Raw genomic sequence first — 19,073 nt, 5'->3', positions numbered from 1 at the left:
TGTAGGTGTGTCTGTGTATAGACTCTGAACTGTTTGTGATGGTTCTCTTGGGAATGTATGCGTTTCAGTGGCTTTTTATGTCAGTTGTATATATTCCTATATCGTTGAGTTTTTGCAGTGAGCATTATTACGTCTATGATCCAAAAAAAGAAATCCTAAAGAAAAAAATCAAGAAGATTTAAGAGCCAATCTGAGAAATGTAGATGGGTAGTAGCAATAATATTGATCTGGCCTGTCCTACATTTCTAGGCTCTAAAGCCACCTCTCTTAAATTGGCATGAATTTGGTCTCTGGGCAATCAGCATATGAATTCCACACGGGAAGTCCCAGTGGGTGGCAAACCTACTAATTTTTGGCCCCTTTTCCAAGGGAATATTCCTTTCTGAGCAGGAGTGAGGGAATGCAGAATGTGGTGCACACATGGGCTATTGGCAGATTTTTCTAATCTTTTCTTTTAGTAGAATGGGAGGAATTACACGAAGTGAGAATAGATCACCAGGGGAGAGAGAGAAGAGCTGAAATTGACACAAGGGCAACCAAACACTTTGGCAGGTGGGTGATTTTGGGAAACTATTTTAAAAATCCTCAGCCTTGTCCTGGAAAACACTAAGTTTCCCTGTAGCCTTCAGTCATCACTTCAAGTGCCTTGTCCTAGGGATTTTCTTACAGCTGTCACAGGAGCTGTCCAGACATTTTTTTAATCAGGAAAGGGAGAAAGGAAATCTTTAAACCCTTATTGTTTTTCCCACCGTCAAACTTTTACTGCTGTAAAAGTTTCTTTTAAATTGAAACCATGGGGAGTTCCTGTGGTGGCTCAGTGAGTTAAGGGCCTGACATTGTCTCTGTGAGGATACGGGTTTGATCCCTGGCCTCGCTCTGTGGGCTAAGAATCTGGTGTTGCTACAAGCTGAGGCGCAGGTCGTACATGTGGCTCAAAGCTGGTGTTGCCATGGCTGTGGTATGGGCCACAGCTTCAACTCCAATGCAATACCTAACCCAGGAATTTCCATATGCCTCAGGTATGGCCATAGGAAGGAAGAAAGGAGAGAGGGAAAGAAAGAAAGAAATTAAAATTATGTATGTGAGAACAGGGGATACTCCTAGGTAAAATTCAAAATAAAATACTGGTAGCCAGAGAGCTCCTTGTCTAAAAGAAACAAATCCAAGAAAAGAATCTGAGTCAGTTTTTATGACATAGAAAATTAAACTTCCAAATGTTATGCCTCCAAATATCCCAAAAGCATAATTAAAAGCTATGAAAGGATACCTCTATAGCCTTCATAATCTTGATCATCTTATTGAGAACTTTCAAATATTTAAGGAAATATCATACTAACTCATTTTCTATGTATTGTTAAAAATGTGTTATCCTCTTTTTCCCAGTTTGCTTAGGATGTGATTGACATACAGCCCTGAGTAAGTTTAAGGTATACGGCGTAATGATGTGACTTACAGATATCATGAAATAGTCACCACAATAGGTTTAGTAAATATCCATCATCTCACATAGACGCAAAAAAAAAAAAAAAAAAAAAGACGGAAAGGAAAAGGTTCTTTCCTGATGATGAGAACTCTTAAGATCAACTCTCTTAACTTTCTTATACACCACACAGCAGTGTTAACTATTGCGATCCTGCACATCACATGCCTCGTGCTTATTTACCTTATAGCTGGAAGTTTGTATCTTCTGACCCCCTTCTCTCCTCTCCCCACCCCTGCAACAATGCCATCTCTGGTAGCCACATGTCTGTATTTTTTTCTATGAGTTTTAAGACGCCACCTTGAAGGGAGATCATACAGTATTTATCTTTCTCTGTCTGACTTATTTCATTTTGCATAATACCCTCAGGGTCCACCCATGTTTAGGCAAATGGCAAGGGTTCCTCTTTTTTTTTTTTTTAAGTATAGTTGATTTGCAAGCTTGCACCAATATCTGCTGTACAGTACAGTGACTCAGTCATACGTCTATCTATCTATCTATGTATCTATCTCTCTATCTATAGATATATCTATCTATAGATGTATAGATAGATATTCATTTTTAAATATTCTTTTCCGTCATGTTCGATCCCAGGAGATTGGATATAGTTCCCTGTGCTATACAGCAGGACCCCACTGCCCATCCATTCTAAATGTAATAGTTTGCATCTACTAACCCCTAACTTGCTGTCCACCCCACCCCTCCCCCTCCTCCTTGACAACCACAAGTCTGTTCTCTATGTCTGTGAGTCTGTTTTTGTTCTGTGAATAGGTTCATTTGTGCCATATTTTAGATTCCACATTTGTGATATCATATGGTATTTGTCTTTCTGATTTTTCACTTAGTATGATTATCTATAGTTGCATCCATATTGCTGCAAATGGCATTATTTCACTGTTTTTGTGGCTGAGTAGTATTCCACTGTGTATATGTATCACATGTTCTTAATCCATTCATTTCTTTTTTTTTTTTTAGGGCCACACCCATGGCATATGGAGGTTCCCAGGTTAGGGATCTAATCTGAGCTATGGCTGCTGGCCTATGCCACAGCCACAGCAATGCCAGATCCGTGCTGCATCTGTGACCTACACCAGATCCTTAACCCACTGAGTGAGGCCAGGGATCGAACCCACAACCTCATGGTTCCTAGTTGGATTCATTTCCACTGCACCACGACTTGAACTCCCCATTCGTCTGTTGATAGACATTAGGTTGTTTCCATGTCTTGGCTATTTTGAACAGTGCCGCTATGATAATAGGGGTATGTGTATCTGTTTGAATTATAGTTTTGTCTTGCTATATGCCCAGGAGTGGGCTTGCTTGATCATATGGTAGTTCTATATTTAGATTTCTGAGGAGCTTCCGTACTGTTTTTCCAAAGTGTTTGTAAGAATTCCTTCTTTTTAATGGCTAAGTAATATTCTATTTGTGTGTATATGTGTGTGTGGGTATACACACACACACACACACACATCTATATATCTTCTTTATCCATTCATCCATTGTGGACAGAAATATGTTATTCTAATTAAATAATCATTCTCTATAACTGAGATTTATTACTTATATATGTATACTATATACAAATGCATGCATGTACTCATGTGGTATGTACACACACACACACACACACACACACAGTTTTCCTGCCTTTACCTGGTAAATCAGATCTAAATGCCCCCCAACACACTACGTGGGTCATAGACCCTGCACCAGATATGGCATTTCCTCCCATTCAGACAACCCCCCTCTTTTCCCCTATTGACTTCACTGGCAGACTTCGTACACGAAGCTTCGCCTGCAAAATTCCACTCCTCATTTGCCAACCAAGCTAAGTCACTTCCTTCAGTCTGCTTTAAAATGTAGGGCCAGGAGTTCCTATTACTAGTGGTAATGAACCCGACTAGTATTCATGAGGATGTGGGTTCAATCTCTGGCCCTGCTCCGTGGGTTAAGGATCTGGCATTGCCGTGTGCTGTGGTGTAGGTAGCAGATGCAGCTTGTATCTTGCGTTGCAATGACTACAACTGAAGCTGCAACTCCAATGCAAGTCCCTCCCCTGGGAACTTCCATATGCTGTAGGTGTGGTCCTAAAAAGAAAGAAAGAAAAAAAACCTTTGTTTCCTTGCATGTGTCTCCTTACCATAAATGGGGAGATTGGGACTGTAGCCCCAAAGAAGTTTCCTATTTTGCCCCCCACCCCGCCGCAAAAATGTTCTGCAAAATATGTCTTAATTAGAAAGAAAAGAAAAACCTATTTTTTTCTCATTTGCAAAGACAACTTCTTCTACAGCACTTCCCTTCTAGAATTTTTTTTTTAGAGATTGTGCATACAATTTTGATATGTGTGGGTAAATACACCAATGTAACATCAGGTGTTAAGTACTCAAATGCATTGGCATGGCCAGCCTCCTAGGCAGGCTTTGGCCCACTAAACCTGAGGAGATGTAGTAAATGTTAATTCCAGGTGGAAGTTTAAATAGACGTTGTGCACTTTGCCACATGCCTTCCCAGTTAGAGTGATCTTGAAAGCACGTGTCGATAAGGAATCTCCATCAGCCTGAGTCTCTGGGTCACTTGAATAAGCAGTCTCCCTACCAGCTCATATTAACCAGATAGTGCAAACAAGCAATAAACCTTGGCTGGGTTAAGCCTGAGATTTGGGGGTTTTTTGATACCCTGGTAATCCCTGGATATTCTTTGGCTTGAAAAATGTGAGGAGACTGTCAATAATATTCCATCCTATGAACCCAGTGGGTTTCTGTAGTTCATGAATTTTCAGTGTCTTTTCTAGGAGAATACATACTGTGAGTCTCCTAGAAGATGTGATGTTAATTTTATGTGTCCACTTGACTGGTCATGAGATGCCCAGGTATTTGACCAAACATTATTTCTATGTGGATGAGTCTATGAGGGTGCTTCTGGAATGAAATTAGTCTTTCAAGTGGTGGACTCAGTAAGGCAGTTGCCCACCCCCCGTAGCTCTCATACCAAAAAGCTCTAGAAACTGTCATGTCAGACCACCAAGGCTATGCTTCTATTGCTATAGGAACAATCTAGAATGAAAACAGTAATACACTGTATCTTATTTTTACAAATAATTATCATTGCAAATATCCTTGGTCATCAGTATTTGGAAATATAAGCACCTACACATGAATGAGTACATCTCTAAACTACTTTACCGTCTATACCTAGGACAAAAGAGGAAGCAACTAGGGTTGCCCTCAGCAAATACAGAACTTTAATTGTGGTATTCCTTTTTTTTTTTTTTTCATTTTTTCAAGCTTTGCTAAAGTTTCGTTGATTGACAAAGTTGTAATAAATTCTGCAGTACAACAAAGTGATTCAATTATACATGGACACAAATCCATTCTCTTTCAGATTCTTTTCTCACATAGATTATCACAAAATATTGGGTAGATTTCTCTGTGCTTTGCAGCAGGTCCCCTTTGGTCAATCATTCAGTGTGCATATGCCAAGTGGTTTTCCATTGTTAATCTTCATAAAACTTCAGTGAACTCAACAATTTCATTTAGAAATTTCTGCATGTTTCATTTTTTATTATTTTTCCTGGTCACAAATAAATACCTCTTCATGGTTTTAAAAAATGCAATAGAGAAAGAAGGAAAAAAACACTTTTAATTACATTTCCCAAAGACAGCCTCTCACTGAAAATCCCCTCTTGAACTCTTGTACAGGTGGCAGACACATTTTAAGTTTTATATTTTTCACTTAACATTGAAACAAAAGCATTTCCCCATTTTAATTCTGATTCTTAAGAGGCTTCCTTTTTTATGGTGATATAATATCCCATTGTGTGATTTATATTATAATTTATGTGACTATCCATATTTAGGATGTTTAAAAATGTTCTATTTGAGTCTTATACCCCTTTTCTTCTAAAAAAAAAAAAAAGGATTTGCAGCAACTGCAATTTAATTTCGGATACATGTTTTCCAGTGGGAATTGTAGGAAGAGAGAAGACAGAAAAGTACCAGAAAGCCATTATGGGATGATAAAATGTTCTGGGTGGTTAAGAGAGAGGCCCTAGGACAGGGGCTCAGGGTGGAGTGGGGACATAGGAGTGTGTAGTGCACACTTGCCATGACGTATTGTGCAAAGGAGATGAGTTGTGGAAGTGATGTGGCAAGAGGTGAGGGTAGTTGACACCAGAGGCACGTGGGCAAATCATGGGTAATGACAACAGACAAATCTGAAATAGAGCCATAATCTGGTGGGCAGGGGGAGCTGGCTTTGACCCACCATACCTGGGGTGAGATGCAATGTGTAATATGGGCCATGTAGGGTCCTTGCATAATCCTCTTCCTGTAGCAATGGTGTGTGCCCTTCTCTCTCATCTCTGCATGTGCGGGAAATCACAGTGGACCGATACAGACAGTCACATAAACAAATCTGTGTCCATATGTCAATTATCAGAGCTTCAGAATAAAACTGACCTAATGTTATTAAGTTAATGCCCTGCAGGGCAGTTATACTAAAACTGGTCCCTACAATAATGCGTTTGACGCGAGAGCTTCTTCACTTAATGACCATCCATGAGCAGTCCCATACCTGAATTTTGGCAAGGATATGAGAATTACCCAAGTGGGAAACTTCATTGCCAAGATTCATTCTGATTCAACATGTTCCCATTCACAGTTTTCTTGCCAAACACATTCTGAACACAGTATCTTTTATTTAAAGAATGATACAGAAGACCCTAAATGATGAGCTGATATATGGTTTGACCCTATTTAAGGGCAGTAAGGTAACTTACTTAGCCTTTCAGGGACAACATGTGTCCTTATACTCCAACTATCATTATGTCAGACCTGCCTGTCATCTAAGAGTTTAAGCTGAATGGCCATCATCAAAAAATCCAGCAATAATAAATGCTAGAGCAGGTGCAGAGAAAAGGGAGTGCTCTTACTCTGTTGGTGGGAATGTAAATTGATACAACAACTATGGAAAATAGTATGGAAGTTCCTTTAAAAAATAAATATAGAACTACTGTATGATCCAGCATCTATCTGGAGCAAACCATACTTCAGAGCAACCTATAATTCAGAAAGATGCATGTACCCCAATGTTCATTGTAGCGCTATTCACAGTAGCCAAGACATGGAAGCAAAATGTCCAGTCTTCCACAGAGGAATGGATAAAGAAGGTGAGGTACATATATACAATGGAAGATCACTCAGCCATAAAAATAATGAAATAATGCCATTTGCAGCAATATGGATGGACCTAAAATTAACATATACAATGGAAGATCACTTAGCCATAAAAAGAATGAAATAATGCCATTTGCAGCAACAAGGATGGACCTAAAGATTAACATACTAAATGAAGTTAGTCTACAGTGAAAGACAAACATCACATGATAACACTTATATGTGAAATATAAAAAAAAAGGGTACAAATGAACTTATTTTCAGAACAGAAACAGACTCACAGACTTTGAAAACAAACTTATGGTTACCAAAGGGGGCAGGTGGTGGGGGTGGGGAGGATGGACTGGGGGTTTGGGATTGGCAAATGCACACTGTGGTAAATGGAATGACTGACCAACAGGGACCTGTTCTATAGCACAGGGAACTCTAGCCAATATTGTGATAATCTATATGGGAAAAGAATCTGAAAAAGAATGGATGTGTATACATGTACAACTGAATCACTTTGTTGCACAGCAGAAATTATCACAACATTGCTAATCAACTATACTTCAATAAACTTTGAAAAAATGAAAAAAGAAAAAAAAAGCAAACAAATATAATGGTATAATAGAATTTTTTAAAAAAGAGTTTAAGCCCACATGCTCATAGCAATGGTCACACAACCAGCTTTAATCTTCATATCAAATATATAACTCTCTAGCATACTCCATAATGGTTTTCTCTCTCTTTTTTGGTTTTATTTATTATGTGCAGTAAAATTCATTCTTGTGAATCGTGCAGTTCAATGAATTTTGATAAATTTAGTCATGGCTCCACCATCACAGTCAGGATGCAGAAAGTGCCATCATTTCCCCAGATTGCTTTGGCCTTCCCTTTTGGAGACAATCCCTTTTGACTACTCCAAATGCCTAATACCTGGCAACCCTTTCCATAAAGACTTATTTTAGGAATCTATGCTTTACTTTACTGAAAGGGAAAATGATCATTTTCACCACTGTTTGTGAATCTGGAAGAAGTTCTCAACTTGCAGAGCTTTGGGGTGACACACTAAATATCAGGGATCCAGGAGCTCGCCTTCTGCAGGGCTGGGGTTGAACCCCATTTCTTCCCAACTGGCTGAGGTCAAGCCGCAGTTCTTCCCAACTGGCTGAGGTCCAGAACAGAACGAGACCACTGTATCGGGTAGAATGTGTTAGGTATAGATTGCTTATTTGTAAATTACAATTTGTTTATCTCCCTGAAGTCTCCATATAATACAACCCAGAATTACAACTGATTTTAATCAATTTTCATATACAGGTATTATCTTGCTTAATGTGCTAATATGTTCTGTGAAGATAGGTTTCAACTGATTTTGAAAATTAAATATTTTAAGTGAGAGCTTTGAATAAGATCAATAATTAGTCTTTTCTTCATTAAAAATCCATCTTTGTAATCAAACTGACAAGCTTTTGCACAGCAAAGGAAACCATAAAAAAAAAAAAAGCCACCTGCAGAATGGGAGAAAATACTTTGAAACAATGTGACTGACAAGGGCTTAATCTCTAAAATATACAAACAACTTATACAACTCAACAGCAAAAAACCCAATGACCCAATTGAAAAATGGGCAAAAAAGCTGAATAGACATTTCTCCAAAGAAGATATACAAATGGTCAATAAGCACATGAAAAAATGCTCCTCACCACTGATTATTAGAGAAATACAGTCGTGGCGCAGTGGTTAACGAATCCGACTAGGAACCATGAGGTTATGGGTTCGATCCCTGGCCTTGTTCAGGGGGTTAAAGATCTGGTGTTGCTGTGAGTTGTGGTATAGGTCGCAGACGTGGCTCAGATCCCGTGTTGCTGGTGTAGACCAGCAGCTATAGCTCCGATTAGACTCCTAGCCTGGGAACCTCCATATGCCATGGGAGCAGCCCTAGAAAAGGCAAAAAGACAAAAGAAAAAAACAAAACCAAAAAAACCAAAAAACCAAAAACCTACTATGAGGTACCACCTCACACCAGTCAGAATGTCCATCATTAATAAGTCTACAAATAACAAATGCTGGAGAGGGTTTGGAGAAAAGGAAACCCTCCTGCACTTTTGGTGGGAATCTAAATAGGCACAACCACTATGGAGAACAGTATGGCGGTACCACAGAAAACTAAATCTAGAACTACCACACGACCCAGCAATCCCATTCTCGGACGTACATCCGGATAAAACTTTCCTTGAAAAAGATACATGCACCTGTATGTTTGTTGCAGAACTATTCACAATAGCCAAGACATGGAAGCAACCTAAATGTCCATCCATCCACAGAGGAATGGATAAAGAAGGTATGGTACATATATACAATGGGATATTACTCAGTCACAAAAAGAATGAAATAATGCCATTTGCAGCAACATGGATGGAACCAGAGACTCTCATACTAAGTGAAGTAAGTCAGAAAAAGAAAGACAAATACCACATGATATCACTTATATCTAGAATCTAACATATGGCACAATTGAACCTTTCCACAGAAAATAAACTCATGGACTTGGGGAACAGACTTGTAGTTGCCAAGGGAGAGGGAGTGGGATGGACTGGGAGTCTAGGGTTAACAGATGCAAACTATAGCATTTGGAATGGATAAGCAATGAGATCCTGCTGTATAGCACAGGGAACTATATCTAGTCACTTGTGATGGAACATGATGGAAGATAATGTGAGGAAAAGAATGTATATATATGTGTGTGACTGGGTCACTTTGCTGTACGGTAGAATTTGACAAATACTATAAATCAACTATAATGGAAAAATTAAAAATCATTTAAATAAAAAAAAATCCATCTTTGTGGATCTGCCTGCAGTCCAACAGGGCATAGCTGAGCTGAGCTTCTTAGAAATATTGTCAGCTCTCTTCATCAACACAACTCACAGATACAGGACTCTGTATACAACAGGTCGAGTTTGAAAGCGAACATCTCATCTGGCCTGTTCAAATGTCCCAGTGCATTTTCCTTGCTTTCAGAACAATTTCAGGACAGTTTCCTACATTTTTCCCAGAATGCTGCAGCTGCGGCACGGACTCTTCCTACCAAGAGTCAGGAAGCCTGTTCCATCAAACACACACACCCAGCTTCTTGAAAGAATTTTGCAGATTAAGCCACAGGCGCCTAATGCTCATCCAACTCAACTAGCCGTAGAGCAGATCTGTTTCCCATTTCTAGGTGGAGTTTCAAGGACTTCCTTTTTCTAATTGCTTCCTTGGTTGCTGTGTGCTTGGAAGGACCCTGCCTCCTCTTTTCTCATATCAGGATTCTGTGGCGACTGCCTTTTGTCACATGAAAGTCTGAGCTGATTGGGAGAAGCTGAGGAATGTTGGCTGTATCTGTCAGGCCAGTGTATCAGTCATGGAGCCATTGCTTCTAGATTAAGTAAGCCTTCCAGCCTAATCACCCCTGAGGACTCAGTGAGATCAGTACTGAGCGAAGCTTTCTGCCCTAAACGATAAGTGTGTGCATGTGTGTGTGCACATGCGTGTAAAATATATACACGAATACACACAAAATACATGTATATACATGGGTATATACATATGTGTGTATATACATATATACAGACACACATGTACATACACACACATATATATGTATATAGTATGTGAATAGCAAAACTTACTGTAACTCTGGCATTATTAATCCTTAAAATACGGCGTTCTTGCTGTGGCACAACAGGATTGGTGGCATCTCTGGAGCACTGGGATGCAGGTTTGAACCCTGACCCGGCACAGTGGGTTAGGGATCCGACCACAGCTATGAGGGTCACAACTTCAGCGCAGATCTGATCCCTGGCCCAGGAACTCCATATGCCTCAGGACAGCCAAAAAAAAAAAAAAAAGTAGTTTGTCTTTGGGCTGCCTTTGCCTTTTTTTTTTCACTTTTTTTTGGGGGGGGGGTTAATATTTTTATTTTGATAAGTACACTTATAATTTAATAACCTTCCAAAAGGCAGTAACAGTTTATATTCACACCAGCAATGTAAGATCCTATCTGTTTTATGGCTTCCTTATCCTCCCTGGTTATCATCAATATAGTTTTATTTTGTTTTTTGGTTTTTATATATTTTTTTAAATTTTATTGGGGGTATAGTTGATTTACAAAGTTGTATTAGCTTCGGGTCAGGTTTTTCACTCCCAATTGAACTTATCAGAGCCCAGATTTTTGCTGTCCCTGAGTTCCATCCCATTCGTGTTATTTCGTCTGTCATTGACCGGGGTAGTGGTGACTACATTTGTTGTTGCTTTGTTTCTGAGCAGAAACTGATTTCTTTCTGAGGAAGTCAGAAAAGTGAGACTTCTGTGATCAGTAGGTCTCCCAACACTCACATGGGGAAAGGGGCACACGCAGTATCATCAAAAAACAACCCTGTACCAGTCAGAGCACCAGATGCTTTAAGCTGCTTCTTATTCTGGGCTCACTCGACACAAGATGAAACAGGCTCTCCTCCACTGCCTCCCCAGCCCCAACCCCCCGCAGCAAAGGCTTCTGGTCTCCAAGCTAAAACGCAATTCTGACAAAAGTCTGACCATTCTAGAGCTTTGAAATATCCTAACTAAACTGTCTTCCATTTTAAGGGTTTTGTTTGGTTTGTTTTTGAAACACAAAGATGCTAAATTAAGGCCAGGCAAATTCTGGTAGTCTTTCTCAAATGACTTCCAAATCTCTCGCTGGTACCTCTCCCCTCTCCCTCTTTTTTTTTTTTTTTTTTTGCCATTTCTTGGGCCGATCCCTTGGCATATGGCGGTTCCCAAGCTAGGGGTCAAATTGGAGCTGTGGCCACCGGCCTGCGCCAGAGCCACAGCAACACGGGATCTGAGCCGAGTCTGCAACCTACACCACAGCTCATGGCAACGCCGGATCCTTAACCCACTGAGCAAGGCCAGGGATCGAACCCACAACCTCATGGTTCCTAGTCAGATTCGTTAACCACTGAGCCACGATGGGAACTCCCCACCTCTCCCTCTTTAAATGGGTCCCTAACTGGGAGGGTTCGCAGCTGTATTGTCTCCCCACTATTACTAATGCTGTGATGATTATCATCAGTAATTAACACATATCATTATCCTCTCAAAATCTTTAATTTGAGCCTTCAAAACAATCAAATATTGGTGTACTCTGCTTTTGTTACTCTTGCTGCAATTTGCCTTCTCATTCCAAAGATGGAATGTCTGTTTCATTCTGTTTCATTCATTCTCCCTCTAGCCTGGGAGCTGTAATCTAGGAGTTTTTATGTAATCCACACATGAGTTTGGAAAATGTAGGGAAAAGAAAAAATGAACTTTGAAGTAGATTTAGAACGGAGAGGCATAAATTTGGCAGATGCGATGATTTATGTTCAAGGCACCGGGCACAGTTTCGAGGCAAAGTGAAAGAAATCAATTTGGTGGTGGGGGAATTTTGTTCTTGTGAAGGAAGGGGTGGGGGGAAAGGGAGATGAGAAAAGGACATTTTTGGAACCACTTGATTTTGCCCAGAGCAGGAAAATTGTCTACTATTTGCACTCTGCACCTCCCCCCTGCCACCATATGCTTCCCGAAAGTTTCCTTTTTCCATACTTGAAAGGACGACAGATTTTAATAGTATGCATGCATCTGAAGTGCTAGGCGATTCCCAGCTTCCTCTCTTTTTGCATTTATGATGAGAAGTAATTTCTAAAAATCCAGGTTAGATGATAAGGTAAAAAATAAATGACTACTTAATGAAAAAAATTTCACACTCAAAAGCAGTTTTTTTTGTTTGTTTGTTTGTTCGTTCGTTTGTTTTTTTAAGGCAGTTGACCTTACATGAACTAAGGTTCAAGATCACAACCAGATTCAGGGACTAAATTATAGGCCAGTCTCCTCCAATGTCTAGGCTGAGAGAGTGTAGTAGGTTACCACAGGGAACATTAATTTGTAGACACCCCAGGGGCCCAAACAAGTTGAAATAACATCACTAAAAGGTCAAATGGACTTCAAATGCCTTGAATTCAGACATAATAGTAAAAGCAGACAGAGTGGGAGACAAGGACAGTCAGGATGCTCTGTACAAAGGAATATTTGCCATGTGATAGATATTTGTGGCTGACACATCACACTCTATTAAGTGCATCTCAGTTTGTGGGTGTCTAGCCCTCAGAGCCACTACTTTGTCAAGCAGAGAAATTTCCTTCCTCTTTGCGGGAAACCTATGTTGCTGCCCCAGGGCTGAAAATAAGGCAGGAGGGAGCTGATGGGGACACCGAGAGGGTGCCTGTGGGGAGGTGTGACACATCAGGGGTATATGCAACCCATCACTCCCACCGAGACACAGGCTACATCTACAACCTCTGGTTTCCAGAACCCTCTACCCAAACTCCTTTCCCCTTTCAGATCATCTCTGGAGGGTCATTTTCACTGGATGTTATGAAGGTAACATTGAAGCGAGGGCCTGGAAGAGGGGGAGGGAAGGTGAGCAGTGCCTCCGCTTAGAGGCGCGGACCTTGATTTGCAGTCTCTTGGGACCAGCCTTGCATCTACTGTTTGCCACTGTGTGGTATCTTAAAAAACAAACAAACAAACAACTTTGAGGTCCATTTCCTTATTCATCAAACAAGTTTTACGTGGTTGTTTTGTTTTATGGATTAGAATGTGCATACATGATTGGCACATAGTAGGCAATGAACGAATGCAGCGCATCTGCTAATATTGACTGCAACAGCCAGCATCAGAATGCCTCTGTTTCTGCCTTTTGGCCTTGGTTCCAAGATCACACTCTGTCCACGCTCAGATTGGAAATAGCTATACAGTGTCCTGCTGCCCATCCCTCCCTTTCACAGCTTTGCAGCAAATGGTACTGACTGGCAGTTCCATCGCCTTGGGGTGCAGGAGGAAAAGGCATTTGTAGAAATGATGTGGCGTGTACGGCCCCCCCCGCTCAATAGTAAACACCTGAGCTAGGATCCTCTGACTCCTCTTCACCCACCCAAACTCAGGCCATGCCCAGTAGTAGCCAAAGTTCCTGGGCCCACAGTACCCCCTGATGGCTAACATGGGGAACTTCCTTTTCTCAATCATTCTCTGAAACTCCCCCAGGCCTTTACAGGTCACTGCTCTGTTCATTCCATCACAGACCATTCATTTCTTACAAACATGGTGTGGCCTCCTCTGCCTAGCCTTTTTTTTTTTTTTTTTTCATTTCTTGCTCAATGATTTCAAAAACATTTATCTCCCTGTTTCTTTCTCTTACTCTGTTCTGTTAATGAATCCTAGAATTATGATTATGGCTGCAAATATAAAATAGTTGGATGAGTGCCACTCTCAAGAAAGAAACCCACCTATTGAGAAGTAAAATAAGACATGGGGTAGGACCAGCAGTATTAATCTCTAAAGCCCTTTGAGATATTCAGATGTCTTCCCAAGAAACTGCACAGGAGATGCCATGTAGCCTCTGCTCTTTCTGCGAAGAGCACTGATTTTTTCTCAACACTTAGTATTTTCCTATTTTATTTAACTGCTAAAATGGTACTAGTTGTCCCCTACTGTTTCACTGCAATATATTTGTTCAGCCACAGCAAGGGTTAAGTGAATTCCTGTGGGTTATTCTGGAAACCAAAGCACAATCTTTCAGCATTAGTTCTCTATGGGAAACTGAATTCAAAGCTCCAAACAGTTGCTTTAAGAATGAACTTTTGGAAAATGTTACCTACTGTAATTTAACACTGGAAATTTTGGTTGGGAGTGGTCACTTTATAAAAATTCAAATGGATGTCTGTATTCTCTGGTTTTCATTCATTACACTGTGACACCTACTGGGATTAGTTCTTAAAAAGGTATTCAGGTGTGACTTATCTGTACAGACACTGATTCTTCCTTTATCAAAGGGAAAATATACTAACTCGATCCTGATTTGATATGTTGCTATGTTATGGGAATAGTCTAGAAGGTTACTAAATTCATACCCATAACTATAGATTGAGTCTTGGTAAAAATACATCAGACATGTCTCAGAATGTAAATGCTAACTTCTCTTAACTTCAAATAACGTCAGTTATACATGTTTTTATTTATCAGGCTTACATTTAAAATTCTTTTTAAAATACAAATGATTTTAACACAAATTAGTAAAATGCCATTCATCGTACCCTTAATTTTCTGATTTAGGAAACTGATTATCAAGCTAAAAGTCAGTAATTAGTAGCATCTAAAGTCCTGATTAAAGAACTACTTGAAATATTTCTTTCACAAATTTACATCAAGTGGTTTCATTTTCCCAGTTACCAATAGTTTAAAGTAAAAGCTTACAAAAACTGGTATGAAATAACCAAATTATTTAATAAAATGGTAAGTGGGCTATTATGACCATATATAGACACATAAGAAAAACAATTTTAAAATGCTTTTATAAAATATTTCCTAATTTGGTCATAATTCAAGGTAATGGTTACACAGGATTTTTTTTTCTTTGATGATTTCCATATTCATAAAATTGAAAATATTTCCTCCTTTAAAATAAAAAATGCAAATTAGTCAAAGTCACAGATAAATATCACCCACCTGACTTCATCAAAATTCTGTGAAAATGGATATTCTACATAAATTCCAAATTAGCGCATACTAATGTAACAAGTATGAAGAATGATGTCATAAAATAATTGTGTGGTACAAAAGGTATTTGAACTGATTGTTCATCAAAGAACATGATTCAAGTTGACATATTCACATTTTTCTGAAAAGAGGTATTGGCTTTCTGATAATGTATACCTTTTGAATTCACAAAGTTTTGGAGGTACAAATTAAAACATTCAGTGTTAATGTTTTTGAAAGCATTAAGTTTAAATTATTTTCTCAAGACCCAAGGAGAAAACACCAGAGGAAACATAACCAGCCTGAATTGTTTAAAATGTATTTTCCCTTTAATTAAATAAGAAACATCTGTCTAGGGATTTTGGAAATGAATGTAATCCATCCACACTCTGCCAGGACTAGTTTGCATCCCATACTCCAATATTTTGAAAGAAAATTCTTTCTTTCTGTAAAGAATTAAAGAGCAACATGGACTGATGGCTACGTTGGTAGCAGCTGACTCTTGTCTCTGGAGTTGGGGCACTGGAAATGCCAAGTTTGGTTGCTTCCGCAGATTTGTGCTGTGGAAGCAACTAAACTGTCTCCAGTATCAAGGTTAGGGCGTAACATTTGTCTTTTCTCCAAAGCATCCACTCCTGGTGAAAATGCTTATCTCAGGATCACAAGGAAACAGAAGGCACTAGGATGCGTTCACATACCCAAGGTCAAAACGCCCTCTCTGGTGTTCACTCAACATTTTCCTCTCCTCCACTCAGGCTTTAAAAAGCTGATTTCTCTAGAAATCAGAAATGTCTCTGATTTCTCACTGCCCACAACACAGATCCGTCAGACAAGCCAAAAGAATACAAAGAAAGTGGGCGAGTGGACTCCCGCACGTTCCTGGCTCTTTGAAACCAAGACCCACAGTTGAGAATGACAAATAATCACTTACTGGTGTTGTCAAAGGGTATCTGCCTGCACTGGGCAGAACCCTCCGCTGGCCAGGGGCAGTAGTAGACAGCTCCCCCTTCCACGATGTCAGGCTGGCTGGTGTTGGCTTTGGGCGCCCCCACCAAGACGCTCGCCCTGCGAAAGGGTTAGAGGAAAGCACTCCTTGAGAATCACCAACTTGAGCCCAGGCGATGCAGTGTCTGGAGCTGCCTGCCAGCCCACCGAGACGTGGGTCGTGGGTCGGGGCAGAAACGTATTTATGACGGGGACCGACTGCCAAACTTGATTTCCTCTTGGAAACCTACGGGCTGCTGAAGCCTAGTTTGGAATCGGGTGCAAAGGGTCCTAATTCTTCTCTAGGTGGAGCTCTGTATACAGTGAGTTAAGAGGTGGGGGGTGGGGGGTGGGAAGCAAAGGACAGAGCCCAGCTGCTTGCAGCAGACAGCACTTGCGCCCAGACACTTAATTGTTACAGGCTATGTATAAACAGACCGTGTTGTGGTCGCTGTTTTAACTGGCTTGAGTCTGTAAGGTCCCGTTTTCCCCTTTGCATGATGCTTGAGTCTTTGTCCCAGGAACTCCCCGGGGCCATTCGCATTCTAGGCAAGTGTCTCCAGTTCATAGTTCACAAGGCACATCTAGCAGGGAGAGAAGATGCTGGTGGCGGGAGTCAGAAGGGACCCCAAGTGGGCAGTGGGATGGCCTCTCGGAAATCGCCTTCACTGGGCTGCGGGGACAGGCGCGGATCCCCCGGCAGAGGGTCAGACACCCAGCCTGGGGTGAGGATCATCCACGCACGCCCTGGGGGACTTACGTGCGAGCCGCAGGTATGTGAAAGTCCACCGCGTAGCCGAAGTAGCTGCCCTCGGGGCCGCTGTACACGGTGAGCTTGTCCACGTCCAAGTTGAACGCCTGCGAGACCGGGGACCACAGCATCCCCAGCGCGGCAGAGAAGCAGCAGAGGGGCGCGAGCAGCGGCGCCCGGCTATCCCGGAGACTGCGGCGGGCCCGGGCAGACATCGCCCTCCACCCGGGCGGTGCTTAATGGGCAGCGGGAGTCGAGGATACCGGACGAGAAATTGCAGGCGCGGCGGCTGGCCGGCCCAGACGCCCGCGTCCCGGGTCGGTGCGCGCAGCGTGTCCGCGGTGACAGCCCTGGGCGCTGCGCCGCGCGTCCCCAGCCGTCTGCTTGCCGCCTGATCCCTTGGCTCGGGGACTGGCCGAGAGGATCCAATCCCTCCTTTGGCAGCGGGCGAGGGCCCAGCGCGCTCGCGGCGCCTCCTAGCGGCAGCTCTGAACACTACGAGCCGGAGTAGGGGACTCAGGGTCGCCCTCGCCCCCGCTGGTGGCCGGCCCCAGGCGCCAGAGTCCAGCCACCAATCTTTCTACTGCAGTCGATCTGAAGAACGATCTGAGCCTCACACAGGACAACTCAAGCCACTGCTTTGGGAAGCAAGGTCCCACCCGCCCTCCAACCCAACGCACTGGGTGAGGGTATGCTCCAGTGTCTCCCAAAAGTTAGAATGTGAAAGCATACCTCGCCACGAGAGAGGCAAAAAAACAAAAAACAAAAAACAAAAAACCCACGGTTTTACATCACTTCTGCCAACCTGAAGGCATCTTTTGCGTGTGTGACTGAGAATTAAAGTTTAAATCCAACAATGCTTTCTCACCTCTGCCTACCTCTTAGCAGAGGTAACTAATAAACAAAGCCATCCTGGAGATTTTATTTAGGGCTTTCTCAAAGGCAGGTGGGTCTTCTTAAATGACTTAGTTCTAAATCCGGTGACCCTGTATCATTGTGATGAAGACTGGCAGAGTTGAGAAGGTTGGAATTTCCAGTTTACCATCAGCAGGGGTGGAAGTGTGGGTTGGATTCTGGAGGAGTTCAAACCAGTTCCAATCCATGGGGGGTTCCTGGTCTCTTTCTGTGTCTTGTGCTTGGGGGAGGGAGCAAAGGATCAGTGGGAGGAGAAGACAGAAGAGAAACCTGGTGAAAAAGCCCTTTGACAGGTGATCTTCCAAGAAAACAGGACCGATGGGGATAGGGAGAAATTAAGTGTTAACCCGGGTAGTGCTGGGGTTAAATAGAAACGAAGCGCAGAGACAGGAGAGGTGAATAGGTTCCAAAGTATTTTAAGGAGATCTGTTGATAGATTTAAGTAGAAATTTGAATAGGAGGCTTGGCTTCAGACATTGTGGGTGGGGTAATTGAGGGAAAGTATTAAAGACAGGAAGGCTGGGATGAAATGCTGGTGCAAGAGATTAGAATAAAATTGTGGGTTAGGAAGCAGTGAGAATTAGGGGTGGACCTCTTGAGAAAGAAGATCTTCATGATAAGACCCTTTTTTTTCTTTTTCTTTTTCTTTTTAGGGCTGCACCCATGGCATAGAGAAGTTCCCAGGCTAGGGGTTGATTCAGAATGCCACAGCCACAGCCACCCCAGATCCAAGCTGTGTCGGTGACCTACATCACAGTTCAGGGCAGCATGGGATCCTTAACCCCCTAAGCGAGGCCAGGGATTGAACCAACTGCATCCTCATGGAGACCAGTCGGATTCATTTCCACTGATCCACAATGGAATTTCAAAAACTTTTTTTTTTTTGTCTTTTTAGGGTCACACCCACGGCATATGGAGGTTCCCAGGCTAGGGGTTCAATCAGGGCTGTTGCCGCCAACCTATGCCACAGCCACAGCAATGCCAGATCATTAACCCACTGAGTGAGGCCAGGGATCAAACCCGCAACCTCATGTCTCCTAGTCCAATTCATTTCCACCGTTCCATGACAGGAAATCCCTAAGAACTTTTTTTTTTCCTTCCTTTTTCTTTTTTGGCCAGGCCGGCATGTGGAAGTTCCAGGCTAGGGATTCAACTCAAGCCACAGCAGTAAACCAAACCACAGCAG

At 41.9% G+C, this 19,073-nt stretch overlaps 1 protein-coding gene across 1 annotated transcript in view; it reads right to left on the bottom strand.

Moving 5' to 3' along the window:
* Window positions 1-17,338, bottom strand: part of ITGA8 (integrin subunit alpha 8) — a 169,538-nt gene extending 152,200 nt beyond the window's left edge. Inside the window, exons 1-2 of the mRNA XM_047754600.1 lie at window positions 16,982-17,338; window positions 16,169-16,302 (exon numbers count right to left, since the gene is read on the bottom strand). Coding sequence (XP_047610556.1) covers window positions 16,169-16,302; window positions 16,982-17,187 — 340 coding nt within the window. The 5' untranslated portion in view covers window positions 17,188-17,338. The remainder of the gene's footprint in view (window positions 1-16,168; window positions 16,303-16,981) is intronic.
* Window positions 17,339-19,073: the final 1,735 nt, after the last annotated feature.

This window comes from Phacochoerus africanus, chromosome 12 (genome assembly GCF_016906955.1).
Source record: "Phacochoerus africanus isolate WHEZ1 chromosome 12, ROS_Pafr_v1, whole genome shotgun sequence".
NCBI lineage: Eukaryota > Metazoa > Chordata > Mammalia > Artiodactyla > Suidae > Phacochoerus > Phacochoerus africanus.
This window is presented reverse-complemented; position numbering and strand designations above follow the sequence as displayed.